The sequence below is a fragment of the Capricornis sumatraensis genome, chromosome 4, assembly GCF_032405125.1.
Source record: "Capricornis sumatraensis isolate serow.1 chromosome 4, serow.2, whole genome shotgun sequence".
Lineage (NCBI taxonomy): Eukaryota > Metazoa > Chordata > Mammalia > Artiodactyla > Bovidae > Capricornis > Capricornis sumatraensis.
In genome coordinates this window covers 86,146,464-86,172,549 of record NC_091072.1, presented here as the reverse complement: position 1 = coordinate 86,172,549, position 26,086 = coordinate 86,146,464, and the positions used below count along the sequence as shown (strand labels likewise).

The 26,086-nt window shown below is 34.6% G+C and overlaps 1 protein-coding gene across 4 annotated transcripts in view; it reads right to left on the bottom strand.

Moving 5' to 3' along the window:
* The window catches only part of ABCD2 (ATP binding cassette subfamily D member 2), an 88,748-nt gene that overhangs the window by 60,535 nt on the left and 2,127 nt on the right, over window positions 1-26,086 (bottom strand). For 2 of the 4 annotated variants that reach the window (XM_068971306.1, XM_068971307.1), the window contains exons 2-6: window positions 25,636-25,816; window positions 16,020-16,135; window positions 13,116-13,284; window positions 12,310-12,404; window positions 3,798-3,943 (exon numbers count right to left, since the gene is read on the bottom strand). In XM_068971306.1, coding sequence (XP_068827407.1) covers window positions 3,798-3,943; window positions 12,310-12,404; window positions 13,116-13,284; window positions 16,020-16,135; window positions 25,636-25,816 — 707 coding nt within the window. Of the gene's footprint in view, window positions 1-3,797; window positions 3,944-12,309; window positions 12,405-13,115; window positions 13,285-16,019; window positions 16,142-25,635; window positions 25,817-26,086 lie in introns of all 4 variants that reach the window. The other 2 variants (XM_068971305.1, XM_068971308.1) reach the window with 2 other exon arrangements.

Sequence of the window (26,086 nt, the reverse complement as noted above, 5' to 3'; positions counted from 1 at the left end):
CTCAGTCGTGCCCGACTCTTTGTGACCCCGTGAATCGCAGTATGCCAGGACTCCCTATCCATCACCAACTCCCGGAGTTCACTCAGACTCACGTCCATCGAGTCAGTGATGCCATCCAGCCATCTCATCCTCTGTCGTCCCCTTCTCCTCCTGTCCCCAATCCCTCCCAGCATCAGAGTCTTTTCCAATGAGTCAACTCTTCGCATGAGGTGACCAAAGTCCTGGAGTGTCAGCTTTAGCATCATTCCTTCCAAAGAAATCCCAGGGCTGATCTCCTTCAGAATAGACTGGTTGGATCTCCTTGCAGTCCAAGGGACTCTCAAGAGTCTTCTCCAACACCACAGTTCAAAAGCATCAATTCTTCGGCGCCCAGCTTTCTTCTCAGTCCAACTCTCACATCCATAAACGACCACAGGAAGAACCATAGCCTTGATTAGACAGACCTTAGTCGGCAAGGTAATGTCTCTGCTTTTGAATATGCTAACTTACCCACCGTCAAAAGTGGGGTACTGATGTTCGCAACTATTAGTGTATTGTTGTCTATCTCCTTTCAGATCTGTTGGTATTTGTTTAATATATTAAGGTGTTCTGATATAGAGTTCATATATATTACAACTGTTTTATCTTCTTGATGAATTGATCCCACTGTCATTATATACTGACCTTCTTTGTCACTTTTTAGCATTTTTGGCTTAAAATCTAATTTTTCTAGTATAAGTGTAGCCACCCTTGTTCTTCATTGGTTTCCATTTAGATGGAATACTTTGTTTCCATCCCTTCATTTTCAGTCTATGTATGTCTTTAAAGCTGAAGTGGTTGTCTTGTAATCAGTGTAAAGTATATCTTCTAGCCATTTATGTCAGTATAAGTCAGTATATTTACAATTAAACTAATCATTGACAGATAAGGACTTACTAATGCCATGTTATTGCTTTCTGGTTGCTTTGTCCCTTGTTCCTTTCTTCCCCTCATGTAGCCTTTCCTTGTGAATTGGTGATTTCTATAGTGGTATGCTCTAATTCCCTTATCTTTATCTATTGTAAATCTACTTTAGGTTTTTACTTTTGGTCCCTATGCATTTGTGCATGCTCATTCATGTCCAACTCTGTGACCCCATGGATTGCAGCCTGCCAGGCTCCTCTGTGCATGGGATTCTCCAGGTAAGAATATTGGAGTGGGTTGCCATTTCTTCCTGCAGAGGATCTTTCCAACTCATGGACTGAACTCAGTCCCCTGTGTCTCCTACACTGAAGAATGATTCTTTACCTGTTGAGCCATTGGGGAAACCCTGGTGGTTCCTATGAGGCATATACAAAACACCTTACAAGTTTCATATTAACTACTTCAATTGTATATAAAACCTCTACCCTTTTACTCTCCCCCTTTTATGTTTATAACATCACAATTTGCCTCTTCTTATATTGTGTGCTCATTAATAAATTATACTAGCTATAGTAATTTTAATACTCTTATCCTTTAACATTCATACTAAGAGATAGTTAGTACACCATCATAATACAGTATTAGAGTATCATGAATTTAAGTATATATTTACACTTACTAATATTGCATTAAAAGACACTTACTCCTTGGAAGGGAAGTTATGATCAACCTAGATAGCATATTCAAAAGCAGAGACATTACTTTGCCGACTAAGGTCCATCTAGTCAAGACTATGGTTTTTCCAGTGGTCATGTATGGATGTTAGAGTTGGACTGTGAAGAAAGCTGAATGTAGAAGAATTGATGCGTTTGAACTGTGGTGTTGGAGAAGACTCTTGAGAGTCCCTTGGACTGCAAGGAGATCCAACCAGTCCATTCTGAAGGAGATCAGCCCTGGGAGTTCTTTGGAAGGAATGATGCTGAAGCTGAAACTCCAGTACTTTGGCCACCTCATGCGAAGAGTTGACTCATTGGAAAAGACTCTGATTCTGGGAGGGATTGGGGGCAGGAGGAGAAGGGGACAACAGAGGATGAGATGGCTGGATGGTATCACCGACTCGATGGACGTGAGTCTGAGTGAACTCCGGGAGTTGATGATGGACAGGGAGACCTGGCGTGCTGCAGTTCATAGGGTCGCAAAGAGTCGGACACGACTGAGCGACTGAAATGAACTGAACTGAACTGAATATTGTATATTTTTATGTGTTTTCATGCTACTAATTAGCATCATTTCATTTCAATTTGAAAAACTCTTTTTATCATTTCCTGTAAGGCAGATCTAATGGAGATGAATTCTCTCCTCTTTTATTTGTCTGGGAAAGTCTTTTTCCTTCATTTCTGAAGGATGACTTTGCTAATTAGGCACTTTTTAAGTCTTGGAAATGTCTTTTATTGCTCAGGTTATAGCTATATTCAAAAACTGTTTTTATATTATAAATGAAATCTAAAATAGCTCAGAATATAAAATTTATGTATATAATTCTATTTGCATCAAAGGAGTTGATTCTATGCTATAACAGAATATTTTCCTCACAATTTTATGCTTTATAATGTAAATAGAAAGTCAAAATCAGTCTACTTAATGTATTAATATCTGAAACTTAAATTTTGGCACTACTTAGTTTTCAGATCCAGAAGGTTTCCCAAAAGAAATCTAAAGCACAGACAGAAAGATTCAATAATTCTGGTATCACAGATGTCATCTATTTTGTGTTAAACACAAGTATTCACAGCACTGCTCACATCCAATATTTTCTTATTGCTAATACAGTTCATCATTCTACACTTCAGATAGCTTAATACTACTATGATAGGTTTTACTTTAGGGAAAAAGTCCCACAAAAACTCATCTGCATAGCTGTAATATAAGATCTAAAAATTAGTCCAGCGGGCAGGATGGTGCAAACACTTTCTGACAAAGAAAAAGGAACAAAAGAGATATGATAGCACACATTTAATGGAACTTTTATATTTGCTCCTGTACTATAATTCCAGCATAGGTGCTTGATTAGGCCCCACAGAATAGACCTCTAGCACAGTAGAAGTACTTTTATGATGTCAATCTAACCTAAGGTGGGAAAAATTACTGAGTTAGATGAACATGAGATCTGTTTCTTCTTTAAATTTAACTCATCCACAATGAATATTCTAAATTTTCAGGTATAAGTTTCTGTTTAGACAGCTGTACATTGTTATGAAGGAAGATAGCTAAAAATTTCAGATGAAAAATTTTACTTTTAAATATTTCTATGCTTACTTTTACATTCACTCTTAAAGTAAAATATTTTTAACTAAGGTAGTTCTAATTCATGGTGATGGACAGGGAGGCCTGGCATGCTGGGATTCATGGGGTTGCAAAGAGTTGGACACGAGTGAGTGACTGAACTGAACTGAAGTGAAATGAATTCATTAATTAATTACATAGACCTGTGATAAAGATTACTACACAGAGGCTCTGAAAACATAAGTGAACAATTTCAGAACATATAAATATATGCAGCTTTATGAAAAGACTAGCATACTATTCAAGTACTATTCATTTTTGTGAGAAGAGATAACAGAGATTATATCTAAAGCAATATAATTATTCTTTGGACTAGCCTACTATTTCTTGAGGCTAACGTCTATAGTCTTTTGAGTGTTCATTACAATGAGAATTGAAAATGAAAAGAATTGGTATTTTCCTGGAAACTATTATAGTCAAGGCAGTAACAAAAGTTTTTAGGATAATATTTATTTCCTTAATAGTTTCTCTCAAAAAAATGCCTGAAAGATTACTTGCAGAAGAGCTTAAGGAATCAAGATAATTCAAAAGCAAAAGAAAAATTTTCCTTGTTATATAAAAACTTTACCCACCTTTGTGGAATATAGAACATATGTTGTGGAGGTGGTTTATATAGGACTCCTTCATACACAGGCCAGAGCCCACTTAAAATTCTGAAGAGAGAACTTTTCCCACAACCATTGGGACCAGTTATCAAAAGATGCATTCCTTCTTCTACCTACAATAAGAAACAAAATTAGGAATTACAATATTTAAAAATTATTTCATCTGTCAGCATTTAAAAGTGATTTTTAAAAACTTTTAAACACATGATAACCTAGGAAAAGATATCAAAGATAAATATATCAGGATTGAGAATATCAAAATTGGCTCTGAAGCTAAAAGCATCATAAAACAGTCTTTTTGGACTCTGTGGGAGAGGGAGAGGGCGGGATGATTTGGGGGAATGGCATGGAAACATGTATAAATTCATATAAGAAACGAATTGCCAGTCCAGGATCCTTGGGGCTGGTGCACTGGGATGACCTGGAGGGATGGTACAGGGAGGGAGGTGGTAGGGGGGGTTCAGGATGGGGAGCACGTGTATGCCCGTGGTGGATTCATGTTGATTTGTGGCAGAACCAGTACAATATTGTAAAGTAATTATCATCCAATTAAAATAAATAAATTTAAATTAAAAAAAAGAAAACTGAAACTCTTTATGTCAATGCCCCCCCCAAAAAAGTCCAGTTCCAAAAATAATGGATCTCCTTGAAATGAGCACTCACTTCCCAAAATTTTCATTGTGGTTTTGTCATCACACACTACACAGATATGAAGGAACATTATCATGTGGGAATAAGAAACTGTAAAAATTTAATTTAAATTAGAATAGATTAAATTTATTTATTATTAATATTTGATGAAACTTATTTTAATTAAAATACAACTTTGCTGTATTTGTAAGTTGAAGTTAACTAGCTACAAACTAGTTTTTCTAAGAGCTAGCTGGGTTATTTAATTCAGCAGTCTGAAATGTTATAGAAATTATGAAAGAACATAATGAGAGATATAAAATGAACCTAATTTTTCTTTATTCCCACAGAGAGAAAATAGGTTTACCAAATTAAGACAGAAATAAGCATGAGGACTATAATATAGTCTAATGCCTATGGATGAATTAAAACAAATATATACATATATATATATATATATATACACACACACACACACACACACACACATAAAAAAACAACATATCCATGTTGATTGGGCACTTTTCTTAGAATCGTTCATCTTATTTATCATTTAAATTTAAACAGCTAAATTTCAAGAGCTCCCATTCCGCCCAATAGAATCAAGAAGTTATCAATCTGGTATTTAAAAGGTATTGTGAAGATCAAGAAAAAGAAACATCATTCAAAAATTTGATTTACTTTTTAGAATAAATGATATTTTATAATCAGTGATTAAAAAATGACTATAGGCTTCTGGTTCAAAATGGCAGAGTAGAAAGGCATGTGCTCATTTCCTTCTATGAGAGCACCAAAATTGCAACTAGCTGTTGAACAACCATCGAGAGGAGGATGCTGGAACTCACCAAAAAAAGATACTCCACATCTAAAGACAAAGAAGAAGCCACAGCAAGACAGTAGGAGGGGGGGCTCAGTCGTGATAAAATCAAATCCCATACCTGCCAGGTGGGTGACCCAGAGACTGGAGAACAATAATACCAACGAAGTTCTCCAACTGTTAAGAAGGTTCTGAATACTACATCAGGCTTCCTAGCCTGGGGAATCTGACAAAGGGACTGGGAATCCCCAGGGAATCTGGCCTTGAAGGCCAGTAGAATTTGATTATAGGACTTCTACATGACTGAGGGAAATAAAGACTCCAGTAATGGAGGACATAAACAAAGTCTTGTGCACACCAATACCCAGAGAAAAGGAGTAGTGACCCCACAGGAGACTGAACCAAAACTACTTGCTAGAGTTGCAGGGCCTCCTGTGGAGGCCTGGGTCAGCAGGGACTCACTACAAGGACGAGGGCACTGGCGGCAGCAGGCAAGGAAGGTCTCCCTTGGTGTAAGCCCTCTTGGCGTTTAACCCTATCAGGAGACCATAGACCTCAGGGCTAGATCACTTAGAGCCAAACAACTATCCGGGAGGGGGACCAACCCCTCCTATCAGCAGATAATTAGATTAAAGCTTTACTGAGCAAGGCCCTGTCCACCAGAGCAAGACCCAGTTTTTCCCACTGCCAATCCCTCCCATCAGGAAGCTTACACAAGCCTCTTAGCCTCATCCATCAGAGGGCAGACAGAAGAAGCAAGAAGCAGCAATCCCACAGCAGCTAATCAAAAACCACCTCACAGAAAGTTAATCAAGATGAAAAAGCAGAAAGTTATGTCCCAGATGAAGGGACAAGATAAAAGCCCCAGAAAACCAACTAAATTAAGTTGGGATAGGCAAACTTTCAGAAAAAGAATTCAGAATAATAATAGAGAAGATGATCCAAGATCTCAGGAAAACAATGGCAAAGCTGCAAGAAATATTTACCAAAGACCTACAAGAACTAAAGGATAAACAAACAGAGATGAATAATACACTAGAAGGAATTAATTGCAGAATAATAGGCAGAAAAACAGATAAACAACCTGGAGGACAGAATTGTAGAAATCACTGCCGCAGAACAGAATATAGATAAAAGAATGAAAAGAAATGAGGGCAGCCTAAGAGACTCTGGGACAACATTAAACAGACCAAGATTCGCATTATAGGGGTCCCAGAAGAAGAGAGAGAGACAAGATCTGAGAAAATATTTGAAGAGATAATAGCTGAAAATTTCCTTAATATGGGAAAGGAAATAGTCAACCAAGTCCAGGAAGCACAGAGAATCCCACATAGAATAAATCCAAGGAGGAACACACCGAGACATACAGTAATCAAGCTGTCAAAAATGTATTAAAGACAAAGAAAAAATATTCAAATCAGCAGAGAAAAACGACAAGTAACATACAAGGGATCTCCCATCACGTTATCAGCTGATTTCTCAATGAAAACCCTACAAGCCAGAAGGGAACGGCATGATATATTTAAAGTGATGAAAGGGAAGAGCCTACAGACCAGAATACTCTACCTAACAAGACTCTCATTCAGATTTGATGGAGAAATCAAAAGCTTTCCCGACAAGCAAGTTTAAGAGAATTCAACACCACGAAACCAGCTTTAAAATGAATGCTAAAGGAACTTCTCTAGGCAGGAAATAAAAGAAGGAAAAGACCTACAGGAAAAAAAAAACAATTAAGAAAATGGTAATAGGATCATACATATCAATAATTACTTTTGTAAATGGATTAAAAGCACCAACCAGAAGACATAGACTGGTTGGGCAGATGAAAACATGTGCATGTATGCACTTCCAATTATCACTCACTCTGCTTGACCCCCCCCATTTGAACAAAATTTTTTTATATTGTTAAGTTATTCATGTTCCCATTATGACTTGCAACTGTATTTATCTTTTACTTTTTGTGTAGATATTAATCATGAAAACTGATCATTATCTTTTATTATTGTGACTATGTAACCATTACACACTTAATACCACTGTATCATGATTGGTCAACATAAAAATAATGGAATTCTATATCACCAAAGTTAGGATTTAATAGAAAAACCTGCAATCACTTTTTAAAATCCAGATGCATATCAGAAGTATCTTAAAATCTTTTGAAAATTACAAATGCCCAGGTATTACACTACTTTTTAAATCCAGATCTCCAGATATGTTTCTAATGAGCAGTCATGTTTAAAACCAACTGGACTATATGATGACATTTTACTTTTATCTAGTTTGTTTCATTTTTTTGGTTTCATATTCAGTGCTCCTATTTCATTTAGTTTATGTTTATCACTTTTCCATGTCTATTTTTTTCTTGATGTTTTTTCTCAAGCCTTTATTAAGCATAGTAGAAAAGCTTTTGTGTGTGTGTGTGTGTGTGTGTGTATATATATATATATATATAATATGTATAATATATATTTTTTAAAACTTACAAATTTTTGCCTACCTAAAAAATTTATAACATTTTGATTCCACTTCTTTGACTTAGTATGGATAGAATGCTAGATTTCTAATTAAAAAAATAGATATACAATAAGCAACAAAGGTTTACCATATAGCAAAGGGAACTATGCTATATAGTATGCGCTACCCTCATAGCTCAGTTGGTAAAGAATCCACCTACAATGCAGGAAACCCGGGTTGGATTCCTGGGTTGGGAAGATCTGCTGGAGAGGGGATATGCTACCCACTCTAGTATTCTTAGGCTTCCCTTGGGGCTCAGCTGGTAAAGAATCTGCCTACAATGCAGGAGACCTGGGTTCGATCCCTGGGTTGGGAAGATCTCCTGGAGAAGGGAAAGGCTACCCACTCCAGTATTCTGGCCTGGAGAATTCCATGGACTGTATAGTGCATGGGGTCACAAAGAGTCAGATGAGACTGAGCAACGTTCACTTTCTTTTCAGAGGGAACTATAGTTAATATCTTGTAATAACCTATAATAGAAAATAATTTCAAAAATAGTATGTGTATATGTATAACTGAATCACTTTGGTGTGCACCTGAAACATTGAAAGTCAACTATACTTCAATAAAATGTTTTTTAAAAAAATAGATTAAAAATGAATATAGCATGAATATATAAGAGGCAGCAATTTACAGTATGTCTGTAGATGTAGCTTCATACAGTATAGATACAAATATCTAAGTGTCCCTGATATAGAATATATCATGTTTAATACTCAAAGATAAAAGAGCGTCATATTACTTGTATAATGTCAGTATAAGGAACCAGTTCCATATATATCCATTAACTATTTGCTGTGTATAACATAAGCTAAAATCTTTTTGTTGAAAGAAGGTAGTGGGGAGAGAAAGGGAGGATGGGAAGGAAAAAGGGTTGATATGAAGGTTAGATAAAATAACTACGAATGTATGTAATAAGTACATATAAAGCAAAAATGGTTCAAATTCATATTCTAAGTAATTAGACATTTCCCTAGCAGCTATTGACATGTGCTTGACACTCTTCTAGGCACGGAGGATATAGTGCTGCCCAAGATAAAGTCTCTATTCTTGTGTAGCTTGCATTTCAATGGCAAAGATTACAATAAACACAACAAAAAGTTAACTAGTTATAAATGCTATTGTGATAGCAAAAAAGGATGATGTATTAGGGAAACATAGTGGCATTGTGAAGCTGGTGGGGTGGGGTGGGGCTTCTTTTGATTAGGTGCTTCACAGAAGTCCTCTTTGAGGAGGTAACATTTTGGTTTAGCCCATGAAAACAAGCAACCAGTCAGATCTGGCAGAAGAGCATTCCAGGCAATAAAAATAGATAAGCCAATGGCAATCCACTCCAGTACTCTTGCCTGGAAAATCCCATGGATGGAGGAGCCTGGTAGGCTGCAATCCATGGGGTTGCAAAGAGTCGGACACAACTTCACTTTCACTTTCACTTTTCACTTTCATGCATTGGAGAAGGAAATGGCAACCCACTCCAGTGTTCTTGCCTGGAGAATCCCAGGGACGGGGGAGCCTGGTGGGCTGCCATCTATGGGGGTCGCACAGAGTCAGACACAACTGAAGCGACTTAGCAGCAGCAGCAGCAGCAACACAGGACATAAGACAGGAGCAAGCTTGAGTCTATAAAATCTGACTGCAGATATTTTTTCTCCCTATTGTAGCCTTGGAAGGAAAGTTATGACCAACCTAGATAGCATGTTCAAAAGCAGAGACATTACTTTGCCAACAAAGGTCCGTCTAGTCAAGACTATGGTTTTTCCAGTGGTCATTTATGGATGTGAGAGTTGGACTGCGAAGAAAGCTGAGTGCAGAAGAATTGATGCTTTTGAACTGTGGTGTTGGAGAAGACTCTTGAGAGTCCCTTGGACTGCAAGGAGATCCAACCAGTCCATTCTAAAGGAGATTAGTCCTGGGTGTTCATTGGAAGGACTGATGCTGAAGCTGAAACTCCAATACTTTGGCCACTTCATGCAAAGAGTTGACTCACTGAAAAATACCCTGATGCTGGGAGGGATTGGGGGCAGGAGGAGAAGGGGACGACAGAGGATGAGATGGCTGGATGGCATCACAGACTCGATGGACATGAGTTTGGATAAACTCCGGGAGTTGGTGTTGGACAGGGAGGCCTGGCATACTGCGATTCATGGGGTCACAAAGAGTTGGACACGAGTGAACTGAACTGAATTGTAGTCAAACTGAAATGCTATTTTGATAGAATAAAGTTTACAAAATATCCTGGAAAGAACCCAGAAACAATTACTTTTGTAATTTGCACTGCTCTTTCAATAGAAAGAGGATTAAGAAAGTTTAACTTTGTAGAAGCATATATACTTTTTAAACGATTTTTAAAGGTATGTGCCATGACAAACAGAGAAGGCAATGGCACCCCACTCTAGTACTCTTTCCTGGAAAATCCCATGGATGGAGGAGCCTGGTGGGCTGTAGTCCATGGGGTCGCGAAGTCAGACATGACTGAGCAACTTCACTTTCACTTTTCACTTTCATGCATTGGAGAGGGAAATGGCAACCCACTCCAGTGTTCTTGCCTGGAGAATCCCAGGGACTGGAGAGCCTAGCGGGCTGCCGTCTATGGGGTCGCAGAGTCGGACACGACAGAAGTGACTTGGCAGCAGCAGCAGCAGCAGCCATGATGAAAGGTATGTAAGCAAAATATTTAATAGAATCATTCTCTACTGGGAATTCTCAGAAATTTAACACATTTTGAGTCTAATAGAAGACTTTTCTACATTCATATTATTTTTAGCATAAGTTTTCTGATGTTTAGTAAACAGTGAGTGTTAGGCAAAAGAATTCCTACATTTACCAAAATTTTCTTCTCCAAATGGTTTTTCAATTCCAAAAGGCAAACATAAGAAAGAGTACATTTTCCTCTAGAAACCTGTTTATTTATTAATCCATGTAGAGGGAACAGAATTTTCTATTATCCTTTAGCAACCTGAGACTTTAAATAAAACTGCCTGACTTAGAAATAAACAATTATCATAAAAGTATACTCTACTAATATATGCCTTTGCACGACCTCCAAATTCATGACACTTTCACTAGATTATTTAAACTTCATTTTATATAAAAATATACTGAGTTCTCTATTTTTTCACAGAGTGTGATATGTCCACAATAATGTAGTTAGTAGGTGGCAGAATTCAAGACTCTTCCTCTATTTAATAAATGGAGCAACCAGAATTGATATTATGAAACCTAATCTGATGAAAACCTCTATGCAAAAGTCATAAAATATAAATTGCTAAAGTATTGATAAATAGTTAAATATGCAATGTAGGACTCTTCAAATGCTTTATTTTAAATCTATTTAACACTATGCTGTATCATTAGCACTCATCACTGCTCTGTGACTCAGTTGCTTAGGTCATGTCCGACTCTGCAACCGTATGGACTGTAGCCCAGCAGACTCCTCTTGTCCACGGGATTCTTCTGGCAAGAATACTGCAGTAGGTTGCCCTGCCTTACTCCAGGGGATCTTCTCAACACAGGGATTGAACCCCCATCTCCTGCATCTCCTGCAATGCAGGAGGTTTCTTTACCACTGAGCCACGGGGAGGCCCCTTATTGCTACTCTAAAGGTCTATAAATTGAAAAACAGAGCCCAACCAAATTGTAGTTAAAACACAGTTTCTCTCACATTTATTAACACAAATTTTCCCCTTGTTTAGTACTTCTCATCCTCTTCCAGCAGCCTAATGAATTTGCAAATACATCTTTAAATAATTAAACCTAGACTAAGGTCCACATTAAAATCATTAAATGTACATATATGGTCATATTTCTAATTCTGTTATTAGGTCTAATCATGTCATTGTTGGAACTAAGCACAGATAACTTCATTCTACTTATCAGTCAATTATTTTGCATTTGAATTCCAAAATGCATATTTGAATTTTATAATGCTTTAAATCAGATTTATTAGCTATTTTTACACCTTAGTTTTTATAGTCAAGACAGAGTATTAAACAATAAATAACTATTATTCTCAATAGAATTAAGAACTAAATTCAAATTTGTGAATCTTCTATTTTTTCCTAATAGAAGATGTAGTTATTGAAAATATAAGTTAAACTTATAAATTTAATGTAAACTTGCTGATAACCTCCTCTTTCATATTTTAGTAAATAAGTAACAATATAGGCTTATATTACTTGAGTAATTCCTATAAGGACAAAAAATTAGAATTCATTTCCGGATATTAATTTCTGAGGAAATTTCCTGTTACTCCCCAAAGTTACCTTGTTTAGGCTCTCAGGGTACTGTAATTTTGATTTTCAACTAGGCAATAAAGCAGTAGAAATTAAATTTCTCTTTCTTTCTGCTTTCTGAGGAGGTAACTGCTTCTGTAATTGAATCACTATGCCTACCTTTCTTGATTTCCCTTCCTTTCCATATGCTTCCTCCAAGTATTTAATATAAGGTACAAGAATTCTGAGTTCTTTTGTATTAGTGTGTTGGCAAAAATCAGAAGATTCTTGAATATCATCTTACTTTGAAGTTTAGTCTGGAAGCCACCACTTCTCCCGTTGGTGTAATTATGGGAACATTTTCACAAATAATTCCATGCTCCACATCAATAACTTTTCCTATAAGTTAAGGAACAGTTTACATTTCAAAAGGTGTCACGTGTTATTGCTAATTAAATAACTTAAAGTATAATGCAACATAACAGATAAATTTACTATAAAGATAATTCACAGTAATGTCATAGGAATAAATGTAAATATAGATATCTATATCTAAAACAAAGCCTAATGTAAACTTGCACATTTTGATGTATCTATTTAGACTATCTTTCTCAGAAATATCATTCTACAATAATATGATGCTAACATCAAAATGAGAGCAAAGATAAACCCTATCTGGTATCAGCTACATTGTTTATAACTACTTATTTCTACAAATTAAACTTTCCTACAGGGAAAAAAAAAAAAACAATGCCACAGAAACAAAGATATAGAAAAATACAATCTTTAAAACTATAATAACCAAATCAAATGATAGAATAAAGGAGAATAATATAACATTAATTCTATTATTTGAATTTTAAAAGCAAAAAAAAAATCATTCTGCCATATGTACGTTTCCAGGAATTATTCTAGACATTTTGTCCTAAATAAAATTAGCATAGTATTTTTTATGATAATTTTAGTCACTACTCTTTAAAATACAGCACTAACTTTAGGAATAACTGTTTAAATAACTAAATGTTGGTTCCTTAGCTATCTTCTAAAATACCTTGGTTCTGTTGATAAACACTTAACATATAGATGTACAAAAACATTTGAGTTTAATACCTTTGATTTCCAACGTTTCACTGAGGGGTAATTCTATGTTAGTTCCACCCTTGCTATGGCTTTCACACTCTTGCAAGACAGCAGTTCTCTTATAAATGCCTCTTTTTACTTCATCAAAAACCCAAAACATGTTGTATACTCGAGCAGTATAGCCTGCTAATTCAGTTATCTAAAACCAATGCAGTGATATAAAACAGTTAATATACTCAAGACAGACTTTTAAACAAATATGCAATCATATAGGATTCTTGATTTAATGTTAAAGGTCTTATCTTATTATGTGAAAAATAGGTAAGCATATCTGATAACTAAAACTAGTAGCACTGAAAAGCTTACCAAGAAGTAGCATAGCAAGTTGACAGTTTAAGCTTGATTGGAATTACAAAACTCATCAAAATTATTTATTCAAGTCAGGATTCAGAGTGACATGTAAAGATTTCAGAATATTAGTGAGACTTAAAAATCTTCCAAAGTCTTTCAATCAATTTTTTGATTTGGCTCCATTTACATGAACACTTGATTTCCAGAAATTAGAAGTTTTGTGTAAAGCTTAAATTCATTCAATGAAATTATTTTGATGTTTTTTCAATTTAAAATAGAAGATTTTTAAAAAATGCATTTTTTTCTTGTTAAGAAATAATGTTTCTAAGTCTAAGTGGTTATCAAAATTCCTAAATTAGGTACAAAATTCCTAAATTTACCCCTGCTAGAAGATATCAACAATGAGTCAGCTCAGTGAAAAACTTCAAATTCTTTTCAATCCAAATCCCAAGATTCAGTTTCTGTTCAAGCCAAACATGATGTATAGGTCCAAAGAGAAATATTAAATATGACTTTTTTTCTAGATGAGATTATGAGATAAATCTTTATTTTAGTTAAAAGACTCAATAAAATGGTGTCTTGCTCCTATTCCGCCAGTTGTCCAATTTAGGTTGAATCTCGGCTACTTTTCTATTAAAAGAACACTTCGTTATCAAGGTGACTCATGTCCTGTTAAGACCATCTTTCTCAATGTAAAGGACGCAATAAAAAACATTCCCTTATAGAATTGTTTAGTAGGATATCGGTATCAATAAACAAGGCATGTCACTAATAAATGTCTCTTAAACAGTAAACTGTGAACTAATATAATACCAATATTTGTGTAAGATTTTTGTGAGTACAAAACAAAAGCAGGGAATGAACAGGTATTATTGTTAAAAGCCTTCTGCCACTTGTCTCTACCATGTGAGAGGTCTATAATTAGATGAGTATTTCATTTCTGTATATTAATATTATACTTATTATATAGGATAGTTTCTAAAACATTTCCTAGAAGAATTTTTTGAGTTCCCAAGTAGAAGTAAACTGGGCTAAAGATTAACAAAATATGGATCCAAAAGAAATCTGGGAAAATATATTTGTGTAAAACAAATCTAAACATATTTGGAGGTCAACTGAAAAAGGCAGGGGGCACTGAATTAGTATACCAGGATGCAGAGTTGAATGGGCCAAGAGTGTTAAAAGAAAAAATTAGGAGTGTGATTGCCAACAAATTACTTCAAGATATAAGAAAAGGGGGTTTCTCTATCTTGTTCCCTTCAGAGATAGTGGAAAACCATGATGCTTTCATGTGCTTTCAAAGCAATAGTAAGATCCTTTGGAAGTGAAAATTCTATGATTCAATGCACATACAGTCAAAATAAAACAAAATGGAATCATTTTCTCTGTTGGAGACAATCTAGAAAAACAAACTGATATTCTCTCTGTGACTTAGCCAAGTATTTGAATGTGAGTTGTATAAAATTTTGATTTGTCATTTAATTTTAATAAGAAATTTATTAGATCAAAAAACCTACCTTCAAAGCTATGCCTCCAGTTTATCAAAATTAATATTTGAAAAAATTTTTTGAGCTGTTTTGCTTTATGGCCCTAAACAACTGGTTTTATCTTTTCTTTAAAAAAATTCAATAAATAGTTGTTGAAAGAGACTGAAAATTTCTGTCAGCAAGTCACAAACTTTGCAACTATCTTATATAATTTATTTAAGGATGATTTAATAGGCAGATAAATTTATAATTATGCTCTGGCAATCTATATTGATACAAAAGCCACAGGAGTCATTAATAGCAAGAATGACTATTCATCGAACATTATTTAATATCTGAATTGAAGCAAGTGACTTTTAATCTTAACCCTGTGATATCTGTAGGTCTATCTGTAGATCGTACTACCATTCTTTCAGGAAACATTTACTGACCATGTACAATATTCCAAACATTAAAATAGATATTAAGAATGTAAAGATGAATAAGATAATTCCTGCTTTACACTCAGGGTCTCAAGCAGGAAATAAACAATTATAATGTGGTAAAGCAACAGATGTACCATGAGCACACAGAAGGAAGACCCAGGCTTCAGAAAGAAAGTGGATTCACAAAAGGGTTTCTTACACGTGGTCGACTTGAAGGAAAAGGAAAAGTTTGTAAGGTGTATAAGTAATATTATTGGCTAACATTTATAAAAGTGCTTACTATCATAACTCTACAAAGTCATCACCTTCATTATTCCTATTTTACAGATGAAGAAATAGACACAAACAGGTTGAGTTCAAGTAATTTGCAAACACTGGAGCAGGAATTTCAATTTAGACATTCTCACTTCAGAATGCATACCAAAAGGCTTTTTAGTAAAATTTAAAAAACAAATATGTTATACTACAGACAGAAAAAGAGGAGTTGACAATTGAGAGTATAAAAACTGAAAGATAATACACTTGGGACTTGTCCTTTATCTTGATTATGCTCTTAGCAGTTTTTGCTAGAGAATAGGTGTTTCCAAAATAACAAACATATGTAGCAATTTACATTTTTGCTTGATTTTCATACATCTTATTTAAATCAAACTGACAAGAAATGCAAGTACCTCTTTGTATGAAGACATAATCCTTTCAATAGCATCAGCTCCAGAAGCCAATAAATTTCGGGCAGTGGTAAAGGCTTCTGTCCGTTCACTAACCATAGCTTGTTTCTGACCATCCTCTAGATCTAAAAGCAAATTAAAAACTATTGAATTTTTTAAGTAACTAAATGTTTTATTTTATACTGAGTTTTGATTCAAGCTGTGACTCAATCATATGTGAACTTTTCATTAGTATCAGGATTTCCTAGAAATTAATGAATTATTACAAACAGTATTTGTACCAGATTTTATTCAAATCTGCCTTTGTCTTATTTTACTAGAAGGAGAGTTAGAAGAATTAAATCTATAGATATTAAGGCAATTTTCATTTAGCATTCTTTTAACCCTTACCAAATTCAACTCCCTACTCTATTACAGCCAAGTAATAAAATGCTACTGATTCAGTCAATAAAAAAGCCACTAACTGGAATCTAAGCAAATATTTCTAGTGTCATTTCTTTTAAAAGAAATGCAAAGTAGCTGACCATCATAATCTACCTCTGTCTAATTGTTTCAACTTTCACCCTACAGTTTAGCAACACCCAATCAGGTAAAATTCTGTTTACTCTGTAGTATTTGCATATATAATTTCTCCTGATTTTAATATACTTTCCTTTTTGTCAAGCTCTTTCTTAAAGAGTTAACTATTTAATACAGGTTTCCCTGGAAATCCTCGTCTGGCTTTCCCAGTGGACTATAAGTTATTTAAGGGGCAAAATTGTATTTTATTCACTCTTCCTAGTACTCACCAGAGTGTTTAAACCTACTATTCCATGCTAGCCTAATCCGTAGCTTATAATAATTGCTCTTAAATGTTGCTGCTGCTGCTGCTAAGTCGCTTCAGTTGTGTCTGACTCTGTGCGACCCCATAGATGGCAGCCCACCAGGTTTCCCCATCCCTGGGATTCCCCAGGCAAGAACACTGGAGTGGGTTGCCATTTCCTTCTCCAATGCATGAAAGTGAAAAGTGAAAGTGAAGTTGCTCAGTCGTGTTCGACTCTTAGTGACCCCATGGACTGCAGCCTACCAGGCTCCTCCGTCCATGGGATTTTCCAGGCAAGAGTACTGGAGTGGGGTGCCATTGCCTTCTCTGTCTTAAATGGTAGGCATTATTATTTTCTGTAAGTGTTGCTGTTTTATATCTATTCAGTTTAGTCTTGCTCTTCAAAATTATTCTCTCAAGGTCATTACTTTTATCTTGCCATCAATTTTATTCTCTATCCAGTCTTTCTACAGACTATCACCAAAGTTCTAAATTGAAAGCTATAAATTAATGAAGGAAATTAGAATAATATAGCCATATATCATAGCCACTTTGATATTTATTTCACCTGGATTTATCTCAGCAAAAAAGGGCTTTTTTTTCCTCCCTGACAATGCAAATATTTAACATGTGCCCTGATGTAATTTTCAGATACTTTCACCTTTACTTGCTCATAGACAGCTCAGCTGAGTTTGAAAGGGATCCATGCATAATAGAAGGTAAATTCATTCAGCAGATATTTACTGAACAGCAAGATTTACAAGAAATTAGGCAAGGTGCTACAGGACATGAAAGGATTAAATGTGCTTTTCAAACTCTTTCCTTAGGGAGCTTACAGTTTGGTAGGAGAGAAGACAAGTTCCCAAATAACAATGCAGGGCAACCTATGAGGAGATTTAGTGTGATGCATTTGAAAGAGATGAAGATAATTTCTTGATGCAAGAGACAGAAAATGCTTCATGGAGACATAGACTGTTAGGGATGGCTTGAAGACTGTATACAATTTTAAAAGATCACAAGTACAGCATAAGCAATATCTCAGAGAAGAGAAATTTCAGCAATGCCAATTGAATAAATAACTTGTTCAAGTTACAGTATTGGTTGGTGTCAAGCACTGATTTTATTTTGAGAATCAGAATAACCATGAGTTCATGGGAACCTCCTGGTTTGGCTATTGAGCACTGCTTTAGAGAATTGTTTTTGTTTCCCTTGAAATTAGTTGTACAAAGAAAGGCTATAAGAGCTAGTGTAAGTAAGGAAAGAAAGACATGATTGGATAAACTGAGAACAGAATCTTCATATACTTCAGAACATTTAAATGTGTGGCAAAATTTAGACAGCCACAAAAAAATTAACAAAGGACTTTCAGCAAGCTACCAAAATAGTGATTGCTATATCAGTTAAAGTGCTAAGAATAGTTTTGACTCAGAGAATCTGGCTAAAATAATTATGGGATTTCATCAATTTGGGTTAAAAGGGGTTTAAATAACAGCTTTCACTGACAGTCTATATTAAAAAGAGAACACTAGCACAGACAGACTGCTGTTTGGTACAGGATGGTACTTTCTATACTACTTTGGCAGACTAACACCTACTGGGTTTTCTCCAAGCTTTTAAACTTGCAAATTTGTAACAAAATTAAAAACAGCTCCGGAAAGATTTCATCTGACATTTTTATTCTACTAATTGTTCTTTAGCAGGTGGTTTAAGAGCAGTGCATGAGTATTTTATCATACACATAAGTAGGGAACTATGTGACTTCTATGACAAGGACAGATTTCTTAGTGTCTGTTAGACATATAAACTCACAACCTAAAGCCCTCACCTATTTTGTATGCTAGGTGGACACATTTCATTTTCCTCACCAAATATTTTCAATATTTTTTCAAAAGGTCTGCATTTAAGGATTTAATAGTTAGCATTATATTCTCATCTTATTAGTACTTTTCAGGCCTGATAATAATAAGTATATATTGAAACATGGTCACATCAGTTGCTATTTCACGGAAAAGATGAAAAAGGATTTTAAAATGAAGGTTATGCCATAATTTCTCAAATCCTATAGAACTGTACATGCAAAGAGTGAACCCTAATGTAGACTATGGACTTCAGTTAACAATGTATAAATAATGTATTATTAGTTGTAATGAATGTATAACACTAACACAAGATGTAAATAAGAGGGGAAACTCTGGTAGGTACACTGTACTTTCTGATAAATTCTCCCATAAACCTAAAACTGTTCTAAGAAAATTGTCTGTTAATTTTATAAAAGTTGAAAAAGTAGGCTCTTCTTTTGTACTTTTACCCTTTGATTTATATTTGAGTTTCTTTCTTTTTATTTATATTTTACCTTTGACATCTTGAAAAATCTCAGCAAAAACTTACAGCCTTATCCAACCTTATATCACATATCAACTTTGAGTAGACTGATGTGAAATGAAAAACAATTAATTTCTAAGAGATAAAATTGGACAATATCTTATGACCTTGGGTTAGACAAATATTTCTTAAACAGAACATAAAGTCATTAACCACAAAGAATTAATTGACAAATTGAATTATATTAAAATGATTACTTTTCTTAGACAAGCTGTTAAGAGACTGAAAAAGGAAGAATCAACTGGGAAAAATATTGGAAATTTTGTGCGTGTGTCTGACAAAAGACTTTCTACAGAATACATAAAAGCTTTTACAAATCAGTGAAAAAAATATTTAAAAACAATCTAAAATTAATCAAAAAAACTATCAGCACTTCATAAGAATGGCTATCCAAATGGCCAAAAAATGAAAAAAAGTGCTTAATCTCATTTGTCAACAAAGAAATGAAAAGACCACAATGAAGTATAACTATAAACTTACCATATGCCTAAAATGAAAAATACCTGAGTGAAAAAGACTGAGATCAAACATTGACAAAGAATGGAACAACTAGAATGCTTATACATACTATATAGGGTTACTTATGGAAGATTCCAAAACCAGCAAATAAATGGTCTACTACTAATAAATGGTCAGTAAAATAACTACCTTTGATGAGGCATGGCAGGGGCAAGAGTAAGTAGGGATAGGGGTGGGAGCCTTAGGATGAGGATAGGACTGGGAAAGAGTATAAGGACTTCTGGGATGAAGGTAAGCTTCTATTTCTTCTGAGTGGTGATTATGTATATGTGTTAACTTTATGACAAGTCATTGAGTGGTACACTAATTACTATGTCCTGTTGACATATGTATTATACTTTACAAGTGTAACTACTTAGATGCATAGCTACTAACAGCTAAAAGTATGGCTGATATATATTGATAATTGATGTTATGATAATTGGTCAACAGGACAGTTCAGTTCAGTTCAGTCACTAAGTTGTGTCCGACCCTGTGAGCCCATGGGCTGCAGCATACCAGGCTTTCCTGTCCATCACCAACTCTTGGAGCTTGCTCAAACTCCTGTGTATCGAGTTGGTGATGCCATCCAACCATCTCATCCTCTGTCGTCCCCTTCTGCTCCCATCTTCAAGCTTTCCCAGTTTCAAGGTCTTTTCCAATGAGGTGGTTCTTTACACAGGCCCTTCAGCATCAGTCCTTCCAATGAATATTCAGAACTGATTTCCTTTAAGAATGACTGATTTGATCTCCTTTCAGTGCAAGGGACTCTCAAGAGTCTTCTCCAACACCACAGTTCAAAAGCATCAGTTCTTTGGCACTCAGCTTTATTTATGGTCCAACTCTCACATCCATACATGACTACTGGAAAAATCATAGCTTTGATTAAACAGACCTTTGTTGGCAAAGTAATGTCTCTGCTTTTTAACATGCTGTCTAGGTTGGTCATAGCTTTTCTTCCAAGGAGCAAGTGTCTTTTAATTTCATGGCTGCAATCACTATCTGCAGTGAATTTGGAGCCCAAGAAAATAAAATCTGTCACAGTTTCCATTGTTTCCCTATCTGTTTGCCATGAAGTGATGGGACCAGATACTATGTTCTTAGTTTTGAATGTTCAGTTTTAAGCCAGCCTTTTCACTCTCCTCGTTCACTTTCATAATGAGGCTCTTCAGTTCCTTTTCACTTTCTGCCATATGGGTGGTGTCATCTGCATATTTGAGGCTATTGATATTTCTCCCGGCAATCTTGATTCCAGCTTATGCTTCATCCAGCCTGGCATTTCGCATGATGTACTCTGCATATAAGTTAAGCAGGGTGACAATACATAGCCTTGATGTAATCCTTTTCCAATTTGGTACCAGTCTGTTGTTCCACCTCCAGTTCTAACTGTTGCTTCTTGACCTGCATACAGATTTCTCAAGAGGCAGGTAAGGAGGTCTGGTGTTCCCATCTCTTGAAGCATTTTTCATAGCTTGTTTGTATCCACAGAGTTAAAGGCTTTGGCATAGTCAATAAAGCAGAAGTAGATGCTTTTTCCGGAACTCTCTTGCTTTTTCTATGATCCAATGGATGTTGGTAATTTGATCTCTGGTTCCTCTGCCTTTTCTAAATCCAACTTGAAGATCTGGAAGTTCTCGGTTCACTTATTATTGAAGCCTCACTCGGAGAACTTTGAGCATTACTTTGCTAGCATGTCAGATGAGTGCAATTATGTGGTAGTTTGAGCATTCTTTGGCATTGTCTTTCTTTGGGATTGGGATGAAAACTGACCTTTTCCAGTCCTGTGGCCACTGCTGAGTTTTCCAAATGTGCTGGCACATTGATTGCAGCATTTTCACAGCATCATCTTTCAGGATTTAAATAGTTCAGCTGGAATTTCATCACCTCCATTCGCTTTGTTCATAGTGATGCTTCCTAAGGCCCACTTGACTTCGCATTCAAGAATGTCTGGCTCTAGCTGAGTGATCACACCATCGTGGTTATCTGGGTCATGAAGATCTTTTTTGTATAGCTCTTCTTTGTATTCTTGCCACCTATTATATCTAAATTGACCTACAATATAACATTTTATTTCAATTATTTGACATTAGAATATGAGACATACTAATGTAGCAGGAGCCTAGATATAGTCTTGTTGCAGGTACACTTTTGAGAATAAAAACATCACCCATGTTACTAGGGTGTTGGGGAGAATTTATTTCTATTCCTAAGAGCAGTACCTCTCAGTTGCTACTTCTGATGTGCACCTTACACTATCAGATTACCAATACTGGCAGCACCAGAGGCTTAGCTGCTCTCTTCCTTGCTTGTTAGGTGCCTGTCATAAGGTCTGGCAGGAGAGACTTATAAGTAGCTTTCCCTAGCCTTTTTCAGAATTGCTCTTGATATGAATAGAAGTGGTCAATAACATTAAAACAATTGAGATTATAGCCCCCAGGTAACTATTTCCTTCACATAATTTCAGTCTTTCTCTTAATGAGAAGCAAATAAAGGAGTACTGTCTTCTATAAAAATAACAGATTATATATAATTAATAATCAATCCCTCTTTTTCAATGATTTGCTCCCATGATTACTTGGTCTCAAGTAAGTCCTTTATAGAGTAAGTTCCAATATAGTTAATATAAAGACAGCACAGTGAAGGAGAAAAAAGCATTGCACAAGGAATTATATATAGTCTTCTATCCTTAGTGCTTTCACTAACCATTTGTGTGACCTTAGGCAGATTTCAGGCTCTTGACTAGATCACTTATAAACTCCTCTTCTGATGTGAAAATGACATGACAACATATGCAATTTTGTAATGTGAACCTCAATATATTAATAAGTGTAATCTTGTTCTTACCACAAGATTTTAAACATTGTAGCTATATAGTATAATAAATCTACTACACAATTATTTTTCTTTTCTCCTCTCACCAAAATTATGTAGGCTATTCCTCCTATCTTCATCTTTACCCCCAACTTTCTAATCACTTTCAAATGTGTTGCCCCTTTAACAATAATAGTCAGACCAGTAAACATCTATTGAACAATTTCTATGATGCAGGCATTGTTCTAAATTTTACACATGTGATCTTCTTTAATCTTCATAACAACTCTGCTATAATTTCTCACATTTTAGAATGTGGAAACTGAAGCACAAAATGGTTTAATGAGTTGTCCTATGTCTCAGCCTAATAAATGAAAAAGCCAGATTTGAACCCAGGCAATCTGACATCAGAGCCCACAGTATAAGAACATAATAAACATTAACCATCGCTTCCACCTAAATTCTTACTATTTGCCATGGACTGTTTCAAGGCACATTAAATATATTATATATAATTTCTTAACAATTCTTAAAATATATTATTATTCTTACAGTTAAGAAAGGAAAATTTAGGCATATACAGTTTGTATAACTTTCTCAAGGATGAATAAAATAGCAATCAAGATTTGAACAGTAGCCTGTTTCTTCCTTTTTCTCTTTTTTCCTCTTTTCTACCTTTTCTCCTTTTTCTCTTTGCTATTGTTCTCTTATTCACCCATATTCCCGATCTATTTTGCATTAAAATATATAGTATTATGCACTTCATTTGTCTCTAATGTAAGAGACAACTCAGGGCCTAAGCATAAATTAAGATTGAAGACTAGATTAGAATAGATGGTATTTAATTCCAAGACCCAAAGCCTCAAAAATAATGTCATTATCTAAAAAAATTAATTATTTTGTCTGAGTAAAATGATAACTTAATATTTTCATGTATTATATCATTATAAATCAAATATATTTAGTAAATATATACACAAATATTATAAGGATATATACAGTAATCTTAGAAATTATAATATTGAAGCATACTTTCATAAAAATATCATCATATGAATTCATTTTATTATTATATTGCTTTTCTTTTCATAAAGCTTTCTTTTGAAAAGAAGTTTTAAGAATTATTTTGTTTCACTTGTATCAATGGGACTATTATCACAATTTCAATCTAAAATTTTAATGCTGTTTTTTAAGTTACTATGGTACTTTCTAGATTCATAGTATTTATTTTTAAATATTTTATTCCATCATCTACAGAAGTGAGACTGTTAGATTTTTTGTATACATTGTTTACTTCTTACTGGTCTCTGTGGTGTTAATTTGTCACCATTAATAGCTACATTTTCTCTGCTCTATGTTGAATACTCCAAGGTTTTCTAATAAGATCAGTTCTTCCAAAGACTAACAGAACAACATCATAATTTTGTTATTGGGGTAGCTTCTAATATATATTATATACAAACCTTCAAAATATCCATAAACTTGTACATATTCACTATAAATATTTGACAATTTTGCTAAACTTCTTAGTGGAACTAATCTTAAGACCATACAGTTTTGTGTCTTTTTTTCTCTAATACTTTTTTGAAAAAGCAATTTATTTTATTTCATTATGAAAATATTAAATCTAAAATACTAACAATGCCTTTTTCAATATAAACTTTTTAAAATGATTAAAACAAATTTTGAAAGCATTAAATGAACAGGTAAAATTCAGTTTTCCTCGTGGTCTAAATACATTGTCTATTAGACAGTTGAGCTGTAGAGTACATTTGGTATATATATCAATTTTCACAAGGGACTGACAAATTCTACTTTACCAAAATGAATAAGTTTAGTTGAGAATGACTCAAATTTGACAAGTGTTTTTGTAAGAATTGGTAAAGCATTAAAGCACTGTTGTAAAATGTTAAAGCACATGGTAATTTTTTTGTTTTTATTGGATGACTTCAAACAAACAACTATTAATACTTAATTCTATACCAAAAATAACTGTAAATAGTGTGAATTCTGTTACATTTTTCTTAGTGTTGCCATTTATTTTCTAGGCAATAATTATCACCATGTATTAAGAACACTGATGTTCGTGATACGTTATTCTCCTAATTCCTCACAACAGCATTCTGAAGTAGTCTTTCTGATACAGAAAGGAATACATCTGACACAGATGAGGAAACTGAGGTTTAGACAGTTTCATTAACTTGACTAACAGGACACAGGCAAAAAGAGGAAAAGCAGAGTTGAGCAAAGCTCTGTCTCACCACAAAGCCAATGTTTTTGTCTAGTTCCTTCAATACTAACACCAAGTATGGTCAAATGGTTTTTAAAGAGGAAGGTGAATGTTTTACTTTGGAGAGACAGAGGAAAATTCTTTTTTTTTAATTCATAACATCTGTCCTGCCAATTAAGACCCAAACTGTCATCTCAAACATAACATTTTAATATTGTCCTCCTTGTCCTTACATTTCTTAGTTGTCCCAAAGGATGAAAAATGTTGAAAAAAAAAAAAAACAAACCACTGAAACAGTGATAAGATAGAATTAGACATGTGCAACTTTACAACCCTTATCCCCTCAATATCACCAAATAGGAAGTTATCTAATATACTACCTACAAGTAGAGGAAACCCTGTTCCATGGAATGAAGCACTCCCTTAAACAGTATTATTGATTGTTTAAGATAGTCAACCAACTCTTCAAATTACAATCAAGGCAGATCCAGTTATAGAATATTTATAGACTAAATGCATGTTATGTGCAGAACTGAAATTTATAATACATGGTGAGAACTATTATACTCTTTTTGAAGGTATTAATTTGTGTTGAGTTTAAATGTAAATTAGAGAATCATTCTTTATTAGGCAGTATAACTGAAATTGCTCAAGATTAACCCCCCAAAACACTACATCAGAGGTTTCTGAAATACTGTAGAGCTGGAAAGATCTTTTGAGTCACTTCTTTTAAACAGTTGGTCTTATTATTGGATGTTTCAAAGTTTCCCATTGTTTCTGACCATTAAGGACTATAGAATGATGGCTACACAATTTACTCACACAACTCCAGCAGTGACACTTTAAAAAGAATTAATCTGAAGCATATACTGAATATTAAGTGTAAATGTCATTACCACCATCTGCAAAGCCGGTTGCCGTGATAATAGGTACAGCCACCATAATTAGTCCACTGCTGCTCCAAACATACTTCATCAAGAACTGCTCTATCATGATGTACCATAAACGTTTGGATAAAATGAGGTTCATCTGATTTGCTAAAGCTTTGTAACTTTTCTGGAGTTGGTTCATTTCTACCTATGGAGAGAAAAAGAGATAAGAATTAACCTAGTATGAACTATAAAAATAAATAATGTATGTCTGAGGACTTCCTTTAAAGATAATTTCATATTTTCTCTTTCTTAGTATACTCTTATCTGTGATTCTAACAACCAATAAATACAGATTATGTCAGAATTAGCCATTATTTCAGTTGTAATCACATCTAAATTATTTTTAAAATATCTGATATTTAGTATACATAATGTTAAATATAAATACAGACAAGTGATTTATACTTATGGTTTC